The sequence below is a fragment of the Amblyomma americanum genome, chromosome 4, assembly GCF_052857255.1.
Source record: "Amblyomma americanum isolate KBUSLIRL-KWMA chromosome 4, ASM5285725v1, whole genome shotgun sequence".
Lineage (NCBI taxonomy): Eukaryota > Metazoa > Arthropoda > Arachnida > Ixodida > Ixodidae > Amblyomma > Amblyomma americanum.
Window position 1 is genome coordinate 17,928,743 of NC_135500.1, and position 19,813 is coordinate 17,948,555.

The 19,813-nt window shown below is 44.5% G+C and overlaps 1 protein-coding gene and 1 long non-coding RNA gene across 2 annotated transcripts in view; one reads left to right on the forward strand and one right to left on the reverse strand.

The window, feature by feature from the left end:
- The window catches only part of LOC144127813 (uncharacterized), a 90,513-nt gene that overhangs the window by 58,071 nt on the left and 12,629 nt on the right, over positions 1-19,813 (forward strand). The window lies entirely within an intron of this gene.
- The window catches only part of LOC144127812 (uncharacterized), a 113,830-nt gene continuing 99,866 nt past the window's right edge, over positions 5,850-19,813 (reverse strand). The window contains exons 3-4 of the mRNA XM_077660747.1: positions 14,322-14,603; positions 5,850-6,180 (exon numbers count right to left, since the gene is read on the reverse strand). Of these exons, the coding sequence (XP_077516873.1) occupies positions 5,989-6,180; positions 14,322-14,603 (474 nt within the window). The 3' untranslated portion in view covers positions 5,850-5,988. The remainder of the gene's footprint in view (positions 6,181-14,321; positions 14,604-19,813) is intronic.

Here is a 19,813-nt window from a genome sequence, read left to right on the forward strand (position 1 = left end):
TGGAAGAACGCTCTCCTGTCTGATACGCTTGCCAGGTGGCACGACAGTAAGGCGTCCGATTCAACTGCTACACCCGTTAGAGGCACAAAAGGAATGAGTTAACACTCATTCGACGGGGAGGATGTGTTTCCTAGACGAGACAGAAGAACGCACTCCTGTGTGATACGCTTGCCAGGTGGCACGACAGTTAGGAATCCGATCCAACTCCTAAACCCGTTAGGGACACAAAAGGAATGAGTTAACACTCATTCAGGGGGAGGACGTGTTTCTTTGTCGCGATGGAAGAACGCGCTCCTGTCTGATACGCTTGCCAGGTGGCACGACAGTAAGGCGTCCGATCAAACTCCTACACCCGTTAGGCACAAAAGAAATGAGTAAACACTCATTCGGGGGAAGGATGTGTTTTGTTTCCTTGACGAGACGAAACGCGCTCCTGTGTGATACGCTTGCCAGATATCACGACAGTAAGGCGTCCGATTCAACTCCTACACCGATTAGAGGCACAAAAAGAATGAGTTAACACTCATTCGGCGGGGAGGATGTGTTTTCTAGACGAGACGGAACAATCCGCTCTTGCGTGATACGCTTGCCAGGTGGGACGACAGTTACGCGTCCGATTCAACTCCTGCACCCGTTAGAGGTACAAAAGGAATGAGTTAACACCCATTCGGCGGGGAGGGTGTGTAACCTAGACGAGACGGACGAACGCGCTCCTGTGTGATACGCTTGCCAGGTGGGACGACACAGTCAGGCGTCTGATTAAACTCCTACACCCGTAAAAGGCACAAAAGGAATGAGTTAACACTCATTCTGGGGGATGATGTGTTTCCTTGACGAGACGGGAGATCGCGCTCCTGTGTGTTACGCTTGAAAGGTGGCACGACAGTATGGCGTCCGATTCAACTGCTACACCCGTTAGGCACAAAAGGAATGAGTTAAGACTCATTCGGGGGGAGGATGTGTTTCCTTGACGAGACGGAAGAACGCGCCTCTGTGTGATACGCTTGCCAGGTGGCATGACAGTAAGGCGTCCGATTCAACTCTTACACACGTTAGAGGCACACAAGGAATGAGTTAACACTTAATCGACGGGGCGGATGTGTTTCCTTGACGAGACGGAACAACGAGCTCTTGTGGGATACGCTTGGCAGGTGGCACGACAGTAAGCCGTCCGATTCAACTCCTACACCCGTAAGAGGTACCAAAGGAATGAGTTAACACTCTTTCGGCAGGGAAGATGTGTTTCCTTGAAGAGACAGAAGAACGCGCTGTTGTGTGATACGCTTGCAAGTTGGCACGACAATAAGCCGTCCGATTGAACTCCTACACCCGTTAGAGGCACAAAAAGAATGAGTTAACACTTATTCAGCGGGGAGGACGTGTTTCCTAGACGAGACGGAAGAACGCGCTCCTGTGCTATACACTTGCCAGGTGGCGTCCGATTCAACTACTACACCCGTTGGAGGCACGAAAGGAATGAGTTAACACTCATTATAGGGGAGGATGTGTTTCCTTGACGAGACGGGAGATCGCGCTCCTGTGTGTTAAGCTCGAAAGGTGGCACGACACTAAGGCGTCCGATTCAACTCCTACACCCGTAAGAGGAACCAAAGGAATGAGTTAACACTCATTCGGCGGGGAGGATGTGTTTCCTTGACGAGACGGAAGAACGCGCTCTTGTGTGATACGCTTGCAAGTCAGCACGACAGTAAGGCGTCCGATTAAACTTCTACACCCTTTAAAGGCACAAAAGGAGTGAGTTAACACTCATTCGGCGGGGAGGATGTGTTTCCTAGACGAGACGGAAGAACGCGCTCCTAGGAGTGCGGTACGCTTGGCAGGTGGCACGACAGTAAGCCGTCCGATTCAACTTCTACACCCGTTAGAGGCACAAAAGAAATGAGTTAAAGGGAAGCTGAAGCACTTTTCGAAAGATAAGAGCTCCCTTCATTATTTTATAGCTTTTAGCCCGCTGAAAAAAGAATGTTTCATTCAAAACGAGCGGAAATAAACGCAAAAAGCTGTTATTTAGAAGAAAAGACGCCTCATCGCGTCAGGGCGCAGAGCGAACGCCGCTCTTGCCCGCGATTGTGCGGGATGGTCGTGACGTCATCTACGGGTATCTCCGGCCGACACCGACGGCGTTGCTGCGTAGCGTGTTGCTTCAGCTTGTTTTTTGAGGACTATGTTTTGGAAATAGTGGATAATTCAAGCAGTGCTGAACAGTTTGGACTCTCACCATGCATGTTCGAGCCATCAGCAGCTTCAGAAAACGGCGGACCAACGACGCCGCGGAGTGCGCCGGAAGCGAAAGTCAAGTCGCGACATTTTCACGTGTTAGAATCTCGACTGTATGGATGGGTGGATGACATCTTTTATTTCCACCGGTAATAAAGACCCCTTACTACTCACCGTCCCCGGCACGCAGGCCTGGAGGGCGGGGCCCGCAGCCCCCGTGACTAAAGGCTTACAAGAGATTTTGCCTCTTCGCGGCCTCAGCCGCCAGGCGGATTAGCTTGTTTCTGGCGAGCGTGTCATTTGCTGCGCAGCAGGGCTTCCCAGCATTCTTTTCTATCAATACCTTCGTCGACTGCGGCGTAGTCGGCGCATTCCCATATTCTGTACTGCCGGGTAACCGTGGAACCGCCGGACTGTCGGAACCTGGACGAGCGCGCGTAAACCTATTCCGAAATAATTGAGAACTATAGACTAAACAGAAAACTTGTGCCACCGCCGGATAAGAAGCTAATAGAGAAACGACCACAAGGCGGCGCCTGCAAGCCGGAAATTTCGTTTACCCAGTATGGGCCTTTCACGTCCTACCAGGAGAACACGGAAACGAAATCTCGATTGATACGTATGTTTTGCGTAGGTGCATGCGTGTACATATCTTTTGTGTTGGTGCATGTGCAAGAGGCAGTAAGAAAAAAGGAAATTGCACCGAAGCGTTGTTGTGTACCGCTGCTGAATAAAAAATCCTGACCGCCAACTTCTTGTAACGCCTGTAAACATGGTATAATTCAGATCACCGGCACGCTTACACGATTCACGCGAGGTAAACATTTGTTTGTTCGTTTATTTATAGTTACTTGCATAATTACTCCCGAAGGCCTTCTAGAACTGCAAAAGAATGTCAAAATGGATGAATTGGAGTGGGTTCACTGCTGTATCGCAGCGCGAAGAAACGAGGCGACCGGGAGGAAGATCTCTAGTGCGCTATTCCTTCTATCGCATGTTCGGGCTATAGTTCAACCCCGGAACTTCTGCACTTGCATGATGAACACGCTTTAGAACAATAATTATGGCTGCGTTGCGGAGCTCGCAGTTCTGCTCATCCAAACCAGTGTGCTGCGAGATATAGCTGCTGCTGTTGCGTATCGAGATAACCAGCAGAATTACTAGTGGATTACATTCATGTATGCGTAACGCGGCTCGAAAACTTTGCCGTTCTGACTCATGGACAAATTTGCATGAATTCTGGCCCCATTATCGATTGCCAGCCATGACCAACCACTCATGAATGCTGTTCGCAATTGCTCAAGTATACTAGGCTTATATATAATAGGTTTTTTGTTCAGTTAGATGCAGCTGCATGTGCTGCGCGCAGATGAAAGGCTACGAAAATTGCATGTGCTGCCAGGAGGTACAAGCAATCAGGAAAAGCAAAAAGGCACGCAGTGAGTAGCGAGCTCAAAAGAGTTCAAGAATGTGTGCCTCAAAGACCGTGCTGGAAGTGGCCTTAGATCAGCATTGATTTTAACCAGCTGGAAAAGACAAAGAGTTTACAAACTGGTAAGAAAGTAATATAACGAAAAGAGAAGTATTGATGCACATATTTTGTGGCGCATGCTGCGCACCACCAATTAATTGTCTGGTTAACGTGGACGAGGCTGCGGGAGAACAACCAACGGATTCTACCAAGCTGTGAGCTGAGCGCTGTTCGAATGAAGTACCATGCCAAAACTGGTTTATATACAGGCTTCAAGCATTACACAGAACGCCTGAACCAGAGAAACTAAACGCCACTGGCAGTAGGCCACGTTGATCTGTGGTTCGCCAAAGCGCGGGCCGCAGCGAAGCAAGCGCGGCCGGACGGCCGAACGACACTCCGTGAATGGCGTCACTTCCGCCAGTTCTCCCTCTCTGCCGTCCCTCCACCCGGCGCTTCCGGAAGCGACGTGGGCGTGCCGTTGGCGGGTTTTTAAGAAGCGATTGCACCTCTTTCGCGGACAGAATCGGGAAAAAATTTACACACATGATTTTAAAAGTCATTTCTACCCAACCACAGCGTTTCATGCGATTTGAAAACCGTTTCAGCTTCCCTTTAACACTCATTCGTTGGCGCGGATGTGTTTCCTAGACGAGACGGAAGAACGCGCTCCTGTGTGATGCGCTTGCCAGGTGGCACGACAGTAAGGCGTCCGATTCAACTCCTACACTTATTAGAGGCACAAAAAGAATGAGCTAAAACTCATTTGGCGGGGAGGATGTGTTTCCGTGACGAGACGGAAGAACGCGCTCTTGTGTGATACGCTTGCCAGGTGGCACGATAGTAAGGCATCGGATTCAACTGCTACACCCGTTAGAGGCACAAAAGGAATAAGTTAATACTCATTCGGCGGGGAGGATGTGTTTCCGTGACGAGACGGAAGAACGCGCTCTTTTGTTATGCGCTTGCCAGGTGGCACGACAGTTAGGGGTCCGATTTAACTCCTACACCCGTTAGTTGCACAAAAGGAATGACTTAACACTCATTGCGGGGAGGATGTGTTTCCTTGACGAGACGGAAGAACGCGCTCCTTTGTGATACGCTTGCCAGGTAGCACGACAGTAAGGCGTCCGATTCAACTTCTATACCCGTTAGAGGTACAAAATGAATAGTTAACACTCATTCGGCCCGGAGGATGTGTTTCCTTGGCGAGACGAAAGAACGCGCTCCTGTGCGATACGCTTGCCAGGTGGCACGACGTTAAGGCGTCCGATTCAACTGCTACACCCGTTGGAGGCACAAAAAGAACGAGTTAACACTCATTCGACGGAGAGGATGCGCTTCTTGGACGAGACGGAAGATCGCGCTCCTGTGTGATAAGCTTGCCAGGAGGCACGACAGTAAGGCGTCCGATTCAAGTCCTACACCCGTTAGAGGCACGAAAGGAATGATTTAACACTCAATCGGCGGGGAGGATGTGTTTCCTAGACGAGACGGAAGAACGCGCTCTGTGATACGCTTGCCACGTGGCACGACAGTAAGGCGCCCGATTCAACTCCTACTCCCATTAGAGGCACAAAAGGAATGAGTTAACACTCATTCGGCGGGGAGGATGTGTTTCCTTGGCGGGACGGAAGAACGCGCTGTTGTGTGATACGCTTGCCAGGTGGCACGACAGTAAGGCGTCCGATTCAACTCCTACACCCGTTAGAAGCATAAAAGGAATGAGTTAACACTCATTCGCCGTGGAGGATGTTAAATATATTGAGACAGTGAGGACCCCACCCCGGGATGTCTTCACGGCACATTGCGAGCCGCCCACCGTATCTGAGGGAATAACTCCGCGGCCTCTTCCAAAAGCAGTTGGTAAGCGCCCGTTAGTCCATCCGACGGTAAGCGGTGTAGACCGGAGCACAATTACTAGCATACTGGAGAGGAAAAACTCACAGCAAGGTACAGTTTTGGAAAGTGCAAAGTGGCACAGGAAACGCACACACGACGAAACGCTTATTTTGCAGAAAAGACTGGAGTATAAAAGCACGCCATGGGATACCAAGCGCTATGAATATAGCAAGGGCAGTGATTTTTACTGACGTGAGTTGCGAGTTCGGAATAATTTCTGGAAAAAACCCCGCCCTGATGCTGTGTGTCGATGCTACGTTTTGTTTCCACATTTGTGGACACAGAAGCGGCTTAGATGCTGCGAGGCAGTAAATGCACAAAATATTCAAACATCGTTCCGTGTTCGTTAGAATTGAATTCCCGAGCATATATGTTGGTTATTTGTTGAACTTCCGGTTCCTATTCTCCTTGAGTATGTCCTTGGCGACGGCAAGTCGCGGGAAGTTCTTTGTGAAGACGTTGTTGACGACGCAGCGGCTCTTGTCGTATACTTCGAAAGCCAAGTCGAAGAAGGCCCACCCGACGCGCCTGAACACCTTGTCATCCAGCGGCATCAGGAACTGGCGCATCTGCGAGAACAACGTCTTCAGTTTACAACACGAGTCAGGAACGTACAGGGCACTCGCATTCAAAAAACACGCTATGCGAATCACTCCGAACTATCAGGCATAACGTAGGAGAAAACTCGCTAGTTATTTTTGAATAACTCAAGTTCTTCATTATGCAGCAAAATATGACTGGCAACGGGTACAGATTGAAGAAGCGTAGCTTGTTGGGCCAGTTGGTGCATGGTATGGTATGTGGAAAACCAGCGAAAAGGACGCAATTGAAGAAGCGTAGCTTGTTGGGCCAGTTGGTGCATGGTATGGTATGTGCACCAACTGGCCCAACAAGCTACGCTTCTTCAATTGCACCAACTGGCCCAACAAGCTACGCTTCTTCAATTGCACCAACTGGCCCAACAAGCTACGCTTCTTCAATTGCACCAACTGGCCCAACAAGCTACGCTTCTTCAATTGCACCAACTGGCCCAACAAGCTACGCTTCTTCAATGAGTTGTGTTTCCAGCGTTGTCCTGTGTACTTCTCCTCCTTGTGAATGCGTCCTTTTCGCTGGTTTTCCACATACCATACGGGTACAGATATTCGGCTTTAAGTGAGGAAGACGATCTTGGTGCTCATACAATGAACGACTGAATGAGCATGGCGGCAACGCCAGGATCATGGCCTAAAATCCGTTTCTGTTCTTCGTCCAGGTTAGCAGACGATATTAAAAGTGTTACAGCAGTAATGACGTTTGCCGGCTCGTGCTGCCATGCCCACGGCCTGTTTTTGAATTTTTTTGTGACCTGCAGTTTTTACTGCTTCTCGGAGGATATGTTGAATCAAATTTGAATCAAATTCGGGTCCGGGGACGCGTCGCTAGAAGCCCAATTGAAAGCAATCGCAGCTTACATGCAACAAATTAAAAAGGGCAAAACAATAAACAACCAAAAACTATCCGCGATAGACAAAAACTTGAGAGTATTGGTGTACTTGGAAAACAAGTCTCGGAGTGTGTTAAGGAGGTGACCGTACTTGAGCAGCGCGTGGATCCTATGGCCAAGAAACTTGATGACCTTGAGGATAGGAGTCGTCGGTGCAATCTGATTGTTTACGGCTTGAGTGAACCTGAGGAAGAATCCTCTGAAACGCTTCAGGAGGCAGTTGTAGATGGAATTCTGAAAGACATTCTTGATGTTGCCATTGCGAGAATAGATCGAATTCATCGACTTGGTAGACCAAAACCAGATGACGAGACTTATATTAGGCCTGTCATTTTTAAGTTGCATGACTGCAGAGACAAAGCTAAAATCCTTCAAAATTGCAAGAAGCTGAAAGATACCAGATACTCTATTGGTGAGGATTTTTCACGCAACGTTCGTGACATAATGAAAAAGCTTTGGATTAAAACTAAAGAAAATCGGGACAGGAAAGAGAAGGTAATGTTAACTTACGATAAGGTTCGCATAGCTGGCCGCCTTTTTGCATGGGACGCAGAAAGCGACGATATGGTTTAGAAAAAATAAAAAAAACGACGAAGAATCCAGCTCAGACCGCAGAAACACACGATCTCGCGAAAAGTAACCCTTCTGCACTTAAACACGCGAAGTCTTGTCAACGAAGTGGAATGAATGGAAGGGTTATTGATAACACTGAGTCCGGACGTGGTCACTATATCCGAAACGTGGCTTCACTCTAACGTCTCAGATAATGAAGTTGTTCCGCCAGGTTATGCTATTCTGCGCAAAGACAGAGCATCGAGAGGCGGGGGTGTGGCTATTATCTTGAGGGATGATTTATCTTTCGAGCTTATGCCTGATGTACCGAACGTCGAAAGTATTTGGTGCAAACTAAACATAGAAGGATACGTCCTGCACGTAGGCGCTGTCTATAGGCCACCAAACGCTGGTCCAGAGTACCTGGTTCCCTTACTTGATTACATGCACCGGCACATATCAGAGGACAAAATTATTTTGGCTGCGGACTTTAATATTTCGTAACCGCAATGGAGCTCTCAAATCCCGAGATCACTTTATAATAATGCTCTCTCGGACATTATATTTGCATTTAACTTGAATCAACTTGTCCATACACAAACTCGCATTCAAGGGTCGTCCAGCTCGATACTCGATCTGGTTTTCGTTAGTGATTATTTTCCAACAACCGCAATAGACACTAAAATACTAGAAGGCTTGTCAGACCATAAGCTCGTGTTGTGCACTCTGCCTTTCCCTGTTCTCTGGCTGTCAAAAAAAAATAGTTCGCCGATATTGTCATTTGGAAAGGCAAATTATGCAGCCATTATGACATATCTTGTTCATGAATACATCAACTTTCTTGAACTGCAAAATCAAACAAATACGCCCTGTTCCAAACTACCTTACTCGCCTTCACTCTCTAATCAACCTATTAAAAAATAAAATAAAGACTGCTAAACTGACTTATTGTAATACCACACTTAATGTAAAATGAAGTCTATAAAGTTATTCATTTATGTATATCAGAAATAATATAATGTGAAGTTCATGGTAGCTGCATGTAAAAATGCCTCCAAATAATGAAAAAGAATTTTTGGCTTGCCATGGCGTTCTGCCGGCAAGTGGTTTTTTTTTTTTTAGTTGTACCGAATGTGAGAACGTCTATCAAGTAGGGTAATGCTGAGGAGTGACGACGGCCTCCTTCAAAATTAATGAAGAACCCCTTCAGGTAACATGGAAATGTCCGAGATGCTCAGCCGCAAGGCTGAGAGGAGGTACTGGCAAAGAATTGAGCTCCGACTCTGATATCTTAGCTCTCGCGAAGATCAATGCAAAGCTAGAGGCCTTGGGTGCACTGTCTGAAAAGGTGTATGTAATTGAATCCTGCTTTAATATGATGTCTCCCAAGTATGATGAAGTCATCGAGGGCACTGAAACGGCAAGATGAAGATATAAAAAGAAATTGAATAACTGGGTTCACATGCTAGAAGAAAAAGACCACAGCGAGGAGGTGGCAAAGCTCCGCGAGGAATTAAATGAACTAGAGTGGAGAAATAGGCGCCTGAACATTGAGAATCATGGACTTCCCGAGAAAGATAACGAAGACCTACTCAGTGCTGTAAATCAAAATGCCCGGAAGATAAACGTCCCTGATCATACCACAGAATCAATTCGGGTACTGCACCGGCTACCCGCCATACCAGGCAAAACACCTGGAGTAATCGTTCGTTTCCTCCTGCAAAAATTTCGAGACATTTGGCTTTCACAGAGTATGGCACGAAAAACGAAAAAGATTTTGTGTTTATCACAGAAAATCTCACTAAGGGAAACAGAGCACTGTTGTTGAAGACGAAACAATGTGTCTAAGTGTGCAATTATAAGTTTGTCTGGCATCACAACGGCAAGGTTTTAATTCGCAAAGCAGAAGGTCTTTCCGCACACGTCGTGCGCAGCATAAACGATCTTGCCGAGCTAGGGTAGTGCCTTTCCTGCATTCACAAAATGTGCTTATAGAAGCTTTTAGGCGTTATGTTTGAGCAAAGTTTTAAACCAAGTAACTTGTGTTTTCTAATAAAAGGAAGATTTGCGTCAGCCCTTACTTTCTTGCACCTGAATATGCAGTCAGCACGAAATAAGGGTGATGAATTTTGTACCTTTCCAAAACAATTTCAGTTTGCTTTCACAGTCATCATGATGACTGAAATGTTGTACAGTGACGCCAGTGATGTCACGCATCTTAATGGCATCTTAATGTCATTCGATGCTGTAGAAGGACTCTGGCTATAGCTCCCCGTCTAGCGCCACCTGTGGTCACCTTATCGGCGCGATCTTCTCGATCTTATTCGCTCATGTGCCTCTCTTGAAACCACCTCCGCAACTCCCAAGGGAGAACCAGCCATGCTCTCTTGGCATGTTTCCTGCCCTTATATTTCGCGAGGAGAAAGAGAAAAAACGTGAAAAATATACATGAAAAAACATTGATTTAAACAGCCCATGTTCGGGTCGATGTTTTTGGGGGAGAGGGACCGTGAGCAAATGTCGCAGGCCACATGAAGATGCCGTTTTGCTGAGGTGGGCAACTCAGGCCTCCCATGTGAGTGTGTTAGCTCTTGGACAATTCCACTGTCTGTGGAAAAGCGTGAGTATGGAGCCACACAGTTGGCAGTGTTGTGTATTGGGGTCGGGTCTTTTGTGCAAGGTGAAGGGATTGGTTAGCGAGTGCGTTTGGGCTTGTCTGAGCTGCGGTGCGTGTTTTCGATGGACAGAGTCGGGTGGCCTATGGAGTTCTCGTCTGATGATGCGAAGCCATTAAGGTACGCTCTTCGCTCTTTGTGGCGTTCAGACTTGTCCACCCCTGGTAAGTATGGTTCTGGACAAGCCTGGGAAGTATGTGAATACAAGGAGATCAAGGCCGCAGAGTAGACTCGACCGTTGATCACGAAGAAAGAATGGTCTGGGGTCCATTCGAGGTGGTCAACTATACGGCTGCATGGCATTGTCCATATGCAGAAAGCACGAGCTATCTAGGCAAGAAAGCACGAGCTATCTAACAAGGACCTTGGTCTCACTGACAGTGGGCGCATCTATGTCAACGAACACTTGACTTATGGCAACAAACAACTGCTGGGAGCAACCATTGCCCGCAAGAAGGAAGTGGGTTGGAAATTTGTTTGGACGAACGGAGGCAAAATTTTTGCACGCAGGGATGAAACATCTGACAAAATAAAAATTTGTGCACGATCTGACCTGAGCAAAATGACCGAGTAGGCATCCACAACTTTGTCAGCTAGTGACTAACAAGTCATTGACATGGATTGCCCGCCCCACTGCATTCTATGTGATGTTTCTTGCTTCAACAATAAGTTTACTCCTCTCACAAAAATGTTCTCTGCTATGCATATTTATGTCCGCAGTATGAAGAAGAAACGCCACTGTCTAGACATGTTTCTTGGGTCAATAAACAGACCGTTTGATGTGCTTTTGCTTATCGAAACATGGCTTACAAAACATGATGATCATCTTCCATTCAAAAATTACCAGTATCATGGCCTCCTTCGTTCGAATATGAGAGGTGGTGGCCTTGCCGTGTATGTAAATAGTTGTTACCCACAGTGTGTGTTAGATGAAATTTCTGTAACAAATTCCAATGTTGAGTGTTTAGCTGTATCACTGACCAGAGTCATTGTAGCTATTGTTTACAGACCTCCCGCAGGGAACAAACTACTTTTTTTTTTCAAGTTTCTTGAAAGCTTACTCTTGAGCCTCGCCAATTCCCGGTTGCCTTTTGTAATAATGGGTGACATTAACATTAACCTCATGCACGATGATCACAGTACGCATGAATTTAAGAGCCTTATATATCATCTTATGGTTGTTTAAATACTACAAACATACCTACTTGAATTAGCGTTGCTACAGCTTCCCTGCTGGACGTTTGTGTTACAAATATGGTGTCTCCAGAAACGAAGTCTGGCCTGCTATCTTCTGAAATCAGTGACCAAATCTCGATTTTTTGTTTTCTTCCTGTAAAACGCATTAAGTCAGCATCTAAAAATGCCTCGAGGGTAACTAGGGTCCTTTCCAATGAAAATCTTGCCAAATTTATTACTCTTATTCAGAATATGTGTTGGGTGAACGTATACAGCATATCTGAAGTCAACGCGGCGTATACTACTTTTCTTGCCAAGTTCATGGAATTCTACAATGCCGCGTTTCCTGCAATCGAGGTAAAACACAACTTCCGAAAATCCAGAAAGCCGTGGGTTGATAAGGTGTTATATAATAGGATACGTATTAAAAATAAAATGTATCATGACTTTGTACGTACTCGTGATGCAGCCCTTTTTAGTGAGTTCAAAAAATTTAGGAATAAACAAAATAAAGAGCTCAAGTCTGCAAAAACATATTACTAAACAAAACTGTTCTTCAGAATTTATAATGACCGCACAAAAGTTTGGAGTGAGATAAACGAACTATTAAACAAACAGAAGAGCAGAGACAACTCAGAAACCGCTGCATCTAATTCCCAAGCTAGCGGAGCTCAATTAGATAACAACATAAACCACTTATTCATTGAAGCTGGCAAGCCTACATTCGATCAAACTCTCTCTAATGCTCCCGTATGCAACCTCATTACCACTTTACCTAACTCTATTTCGTTGCTCCCTGTGATCCCACAAGAAGTAGCTGCCTACATTGGGAAAATAAAAAACAGTGTCTCAGCAGGCCATGACGACATCAAAGCGATACCTTTGCAGTATGTGTCTGCATTAATATGCGAGGTTCTAGCGTATATTATTAATCTGATGTTTACATGTGGTGTGTTCCCTGATGAATTGAAGATTGCTCGTGTTTGTCCTATATAAAAAGGAGGGAATGGAAATGAAATCACGAACTATCGTCCCATCTCCGTGTTATCTGTGTTATCGAAGGTATTTGAAGGAGCCATAATAGCACATTATAAAAGTTCTTCAGCGTTCATAACATTATTGACCCCTCTCAGTATGGCTTTTTGACAAATAAATCGTCTGAGCAAGCTTTACTCGCCGTTAAAGAAACGATCGTTGGCAACATTGAATCCAGAGCATACACTCTTGGTCTGTTCTTAGACCTTCGGAAAGCTTTTGACGGCGTACAGCATAAAATTCTTTTGAGTAAACTGAACAGTTACGGGATACGCGGAATAGCTCTAAACCTGCTGAAAAGTTACTTGAATAACAGAGTACAATACGTTAAATGAAATAATTTTGTTTCCAACAGATTGTGCATTACTCAAGGTGTCTATATTGGGGCCACTTTTGTTTTTATCATATATAAACGACATCTGTAACATACCTGATTCTCCAGATTAGGTTACGTACGCTGACGATACAAGTATTTTTTTCACATCACGTACTCTGCCGGAATTAGAAACTATCGTGAACACTTATTTGGTAAAATTATACGCTTGGATGCAGGCGAATAAGTTTAGCTTAAACTTGTCAAAAAGCAGGTACATAATTTTCAGACCTATTAATAATGCCCCTGTTCATTGAGCACTTAACCTAGCATACGCCAACACAAAACTGCAACAGGTAACAACTCAGAAGTTTCTTGCTGTCTTGTTTAATGAACATATATAATGGAACACACATATTTCAAAACTTCTCACTGACCTTACTAAAACTGTTGGCTGTGCTTACCGGATCAGCGATCTCTTGCCCGTTTCCCTAAAAGTGCTTCTTGGTGGGAACACCAAGAATGAAGAATGAACCAGCTAGCTCAGTTTTCTACCCTAAAAGTGTCCATATACTACGCACTATTTTTTTTTTCAAATTGTCCTATTGTGCACTGGTCTGGGGCACTACAACAATAAGTAATTTTCACAAGTTATTGCTTTTGCAAAAGAAGGCATTGCGGGCTATAGAGGGTTACCATGGTAGGCCGGAAAACCTACCAACATCACCACTCTACCAAAGCATAATTTACTTAAAGCAAACCATGTTTAGATATTTCGCCTGTTACAGTACATCTATCATAATCGTCTGTATTCCATTGCTCCAAACCACCCTCCTTCTAAATACTCCCTTCGGCAACACAGAAACTTGGTTCCTAAAACAAGGACAAATTACGGCGAACAAAAGCTCGATTTCCAGATTCCAGTCGTTCTCAATCACCCATCTTTAAGTGCCATGTTTGGTCCCCCAAAGAACACATTTAAAAAAGACATCAAAAGGTTACTAATCAGCACTGAGTCAATATAATTTCAGTTTTTACTTAACGTAGCATCCCTTATTTTCGTGTCATGCTGTTTGTGTGTGTGTGTTTTCTTTAGTGAACTCATGCCATGTTTATACACTGCCTTTGATTTGAATTATGGTGCAGTGTCTTTGTATCAAAAGTAATTTTTTTTACGGTGATGCTGTCGTTTGATGCAATGTATTTTGTTCACCATCATACTATGTTAACATTCGTTATTTCTGTGTTGCTCACTGCTGTTATAAACTGTTTTGGGGAACTGTGACCTCGTCAGGCTTTACCGCCTTTTGTCGCAGTTCCCTCTTTCATTTTTGAAGGAAAATAAACCTCAACCTCAGTTAGCATGGTTAGTATATTGGGAGGGAGTTTATTGCCAGATAAGGCCTTCTAGGACGAAGTAGAAGAGTAGCTTACGGCTCACAGGATGCTTTACGCTTTCAGGCGAAACGGTACCTTCTTTTCCACGGTAGCGGGCGTCTCGAAGGTCGCGAGTGTCGTGGCGTTGAAGCTCAATGCTGTGATGCTGTCCGCGTGCTCCTGCTCGTTGGGCGCCGGCTTGTGGCAGTAAGCGTAGAACGGCTGCGGGCGGGCGCCCTCGCAAGGCTTGCCGAACATCACGGGCTTGGTCACAGCGGCTTTCATGGTATACGCCACGAAGACCAGCGTTGATGACAACGCCACCTCGATGCTCTTCTCAGCGGCCAGAAAAGACTCGAGAAACTTGAACATGTGCTCCTGGACGTGAAGAAAGGAAGCAGCTGAGATGGTGCGTTCGTTCGCTTCCAGCTTGTATGATCTAAAAGGCCTAACGTTACCCGTGAAAATTGACACATTGCCGATGTTCAGGAGGCTACGCCCAATGAGGCTAACCGGTATTTTAAAAGAACTGTTTTGATCCCAGCTTTCGCTCAACCCCAGCGCCCCAGCAAAAAAAAAAAAAAAATCAAGCTCAAGACCACCCACACAGTCGGAAAGTGCAAGCCCAAGAAGTTATACCCCGGCTATCATCATAATCATTGGAGTGACCACACCCACTGCACGGCGAAAGCCGCTCCCATGTGCCTCCAATTAACCTTGTCCTTTGTCAGCTGCAACGACTTCTTAATCTCATTGGCGACATAACTTTCTGCCACCCCCTGCTACGCCTGCCTTCTCTTGCAATACACTTCATTACCCTTAAAGACCAGCGGTCATCTTGCCTTCGCTTTAAATCAATCAATCAATCAATCGTTTTATTTCCACCACGAAATGATGAGGGTTGGCTCAGGCAAAAAGTGGAGACAGCTTCCACTTGAAACAGCCTGAGCCCCCCGTATACATGGCCTGCATCGTGGGGGGGACACGTGTACAAAAAAAAGAGAAAAAGAAACGAAAAGAAAAGAACACGGCTAAGACTTGCGAAATAAAGCGCAAAACATTTGGTACTTAAGATGTACATTCCTTTAAATCAAGAATCATGTCAAAAAAGGCAGTCACTAGTTCTCAAATATACCACGAAAAGAAGTGCGTCATGTGATCAAATGCAGTCTCAGGCACTGACAACATAAATGACGTTACAGTCGTAAACATATGTCCCGGCTGTCTTTCGGACCGCAGGTGTCAATACTGACGTTCTTCGAAATAAGTCTATTTAGCTGTACTGGAACGTTATGGCGCAGCATTTGATGACCATATGTTTTGCGTGAGAAGGGGATCCACCAAAATTGAGAATTTCGAAGAGTATACGTTGTATCATTTTTTTTTAGCGCGGACATGTTTAGAAAAGTTATCGTGGATATGATGAAGGGACTTTTTACACCTTGTGGCTAAGGAATATTCGTAGAGGTTCGGAATTTTGATGATGTAGAGGCGGGTAAACAACTCATCTATGTGGGCTCGGTATTCTGTCTTTGCAAAAAAACGAATCGCTTTCTTTAGCAGTCGAAAAAGTTTTGGGGTATTTGTCTCCGTAGTACTGCCCAAGACCAAAAAACAATAACTGAGATAGGGCAAAAACAGCGCATTGTGCCCTATGTGTTTGATTGGCACTGGTAAGCTGGAGAGATAATTTGCAAGAACACCCGTGCATTTTGAAAGTTCAGATACAACATTGTCAATCAACTTTAGAAGAGTTAACTGCTGGGCTAGTTGGTGATCATACATACTAAAAAGATTTTGCGCAAAAACAACAAACACAAGAAATACGACGACACCACGGGCGCGGGTGGTCTTTCTTGTATGTGTTGTGTTTTGGCGCAAAAGCTTTTTAGTATGCATTGTCCAATCTGAGCGTTCCAACCCAAATTTTCGAGCAAAATAATCCCTAGTGCATTAACTTGAAACGTTTAAAATGGAGTCCCCTATGTATAAACCAAAGTTCTGAAGAATTACACGTTTCCTAGGGCGGAATATGACTGCTTTTGTTATTGTGTATTGATGACAGAGAATTTTCTTCTCTCTAAGCCCTCATTTTGTTTAGTGTACTATTTACAACAGGAAATATGGAATCAGGAGTGTCGCCTTTAAAAAGCATAGTAGTATCGTCTGCGTATATTATGTATTCCGGTATGTTGTTGATGTTCGTGATGTCATTTATACACAAAAGAAACAATAGCGGTCCTAATATGCTACCCTGTGGAACGCCGGTTTTAATATACAAACAAAAAGATGACATTGTTATCATTACACATTGAAGACGATGTTGCAAATATGACTTTATAAGAGACAGAGGAGTGTCACGGATGCCCAGAATTTCAAATTTGCTTTATAAACGTTGGTGATTAAGGTGGTTGGACGCATTAGAAAAATCTGTAAATATTCCTGCACAGATATGTCTATTTTCAAGAGCACTCAAAATAATTTCTGTTTGCATCAAAAGGGAAAAAACAGTATTTCTATGAAGACAGTAAGGAGAATTTAGCTCAAAACTTGGTTAGTCTACTGTGGATAACCTTTTCTAAACCTTTAGAAAACGCTGGTAGGATGGATATGGGCCAATAATTAGACATATTATGTTTGTCTCCACTTTTAAACAGCACAATAACTTTAGAAATCTGCATTAATTTGGGAAACTGACCAAAAAACAAAGCAACGTTATATGTGTAGGTAAGAGCAGGAGCTACAAGACTGAAACATGTTTCAAAGGTCTTATTTGAATGCCATCAATATCACAAGCTTTAGTGTTATTGAAAGAGGTAAAAATGCTGCAAATTTCGTGCTCATGAGTTGGTCCAAGAAAAGTACTATCAGTATTACGTCTTATATCTAGCCCCACATTATCATATGATGGCACATTACCGGAAATGTCTATGAAGAAGTTATTGAATGCTTCTGCCAATTCTGATCCTTACATCTGGTGCCCTTCATGAATTCACCCACTGACAGGATATACAGTTGATGCACGACTGAATAAATGGTTAAGTTTGTTCCAAACGTCGCTGCTTCCCTTACATGATTCAAATTGGCCATGCAAGAATGCTCTTTCCTCACGCTTTAAATGACCAGTCACCTTATTCAGATATTGTTTATTGTTCACCAAGTCGATTCGAGATTTAGTACTCAGAAATTTTTTTAAAAGCTCTGTTTTCTTTTTATCACCTTTATATGCGTTTTAGTAATCCAAGCCTTGCAATTTTTTCCCTTTATCCCTACAGTCTTTCCTTCGCAATGTTGCTTATAAATCAATTTGTACATGTTTTCTAAATATTTGGCGCAAAAATTATTATTATTATTTTAAATATAGAACTGAACGGCTCGTAGGCTGCATCCACGTCCCCAGAGTGGTACACATCATCCCAGTTTATGCTTGCGATGCTCGCTAGTAATGCGCCACGTGTAAGAGGTGTAATATTCTTTATGGTAAAGGAAGGTTCGTCGTGCACTTCTTTATGAGTGCCTTCCATGAGCAAGAAAGTCAGAATATGGTCACTGATATCACTGCAAAGGACACCCGAATGCACATGTCTGGAGGCAATATTAGAAATAAATAAATCGATTAAAGTTTCTCTGCGGACGGTGACACGGGTCGCAGTTTCTGTAAAAACGGCGATTGCATTTGACTCTATGATCGAAAAGAACTCTGTTTGAACAGGCGAGGTTTTAAGGATATCAATGTTAAAACCTCCTACAAGAATAACTTCGAAACTGTTTTTGTTCACGGATTCCAGGATATTGTCTAGGAAAACGCAGAGTTTACTTAAATTAGAATCAGGAGGCCGGTAAATTACACAGCATAAGTAACCATCAGATTTCAAAGTTAGACATTCAATATCTACATTAATAATGATGAACACTGGAATCAGTTTGAAGCCCAGCCCATATTTTGCCAGAATTGCTACACCACCCCCGACTTTGTGTGATTGGTTCAGGAAAAAGCTTTGATAACCTGGGGGTTTGTATACTTCTGCCTTTGAGGTATACCATGCTTCTGTTAACATGATAACGTCAAATTCAAAGGAGAATTCATTTAAAAAGGTAGCCAATTCTTGTTCTTTATGTCTTGCGGAACAGACATTAAGGTGAAAGCATATCAGCCTGATATCTTTGTGGGAACGAAGGACGGCATTTACATCAGATGGGGGAACCGCCATTTTCATTTAAACAATCTTATCAAGGTCCTGGGTTGGTCGGATATGAACGACATCAGGTGACTCATCTGTCTTTGCAAGCACCTTTCCGTTTTCGGTCCAAACAAAGCTACACTTACGTTATTTCTTTTCTGATATGGCCATTCAAAGTAACTTCTTAACTACCGGGCATAAATGTTCGTTGAAGAAAACTGGGGTTCCAGGGGAGTGGCCTAGATCTCAAGTCGAAATGCGCATCTATTCGCCTTCTGTAGCACTGCATCACGTTTTGAGCGGTGCCGGAACTCGACGGCAATATTCGGCACAGCATCTGAGTTCTTTGTTGGCACACGATGACAAATCTCAATGTCGTCATCAGCAATGGGCACGTGTAGAAGTTCCCCAATGTCGTGAAGAATCTTAGGAAGATGCACATCCTGTTGTTGAGGTATGCCTTTTAGTTCAATGTTACAGAGCCTAGAATACTGCTCGCACGCCGTGATCCTCTGCTCATGCAAGTGTGTAACTTTTTTCCCTGTCTCCTAAGCCAATTTCTTCCTCTCGATTTCGACTAGGATGTCATTATCCTGCGTTTGTTCTCCCATCCACACCGCCCGCTTCCGGTTTATTGTAGCGAGAGCTACACTGGGCTACCAGTCAAGTATTTTTAACGTTACACCAATAATTTTTCTTTCCATAGCTCGCTGTGTTGTCCTTAACTTAAGCTGAACCCTTTTCGTTAGCCTCCACATTTCTGCCCCGTAGGTTAGTACAGGATAGATTCAGCTGTTGTACGCTTTCCTCTTGAGGGAAATTGGTAAGCGACCATTCATAATCTGAGAGAAGCTGCCATATGCGCTGCACACCATTCTTGTTTTTCTAGTTATTTCCTTCTCACCATCCGGATCAGCCGGTCTCAACCTAATTGTTACAGTGAGAGCCTTATCTGCTATTTCTCTGGAACTGATGAAAAAGCCTGTCAGTAGCCATATGACCTCCTGCAGCACCAGCTTTGAGCTGCTCCCATCATGGTCTTTAGGCGGGGAGCATATTCAGTCGTGACGACGCTACCAGTCGTAGCTTTTCGCCGCAATCAGGTGGCCACCACATTCCACGCACATCGTGCAACCTTCAAGGAAAAAAAAAAGAGAAGGTAAAAAAAAAGAAAGGAAGCAGGACCAGCAGAAGACACTGAGACTGTCGCCTGACTTACAAATGATTTATTATTAGTTCAACCACGTATTCCAAGCCACTTATTTGCGCATCTACACATACATGCCACATTTATCAAAGCCTGGACGTCATTACAACCCGGATAAAAAATGCCACTCTTGCTCAGTGATGACATCAGACGGGTCACTGAGGAAAACCCGTTCGTTCTTTTTCATTAAAAGCGCTTCT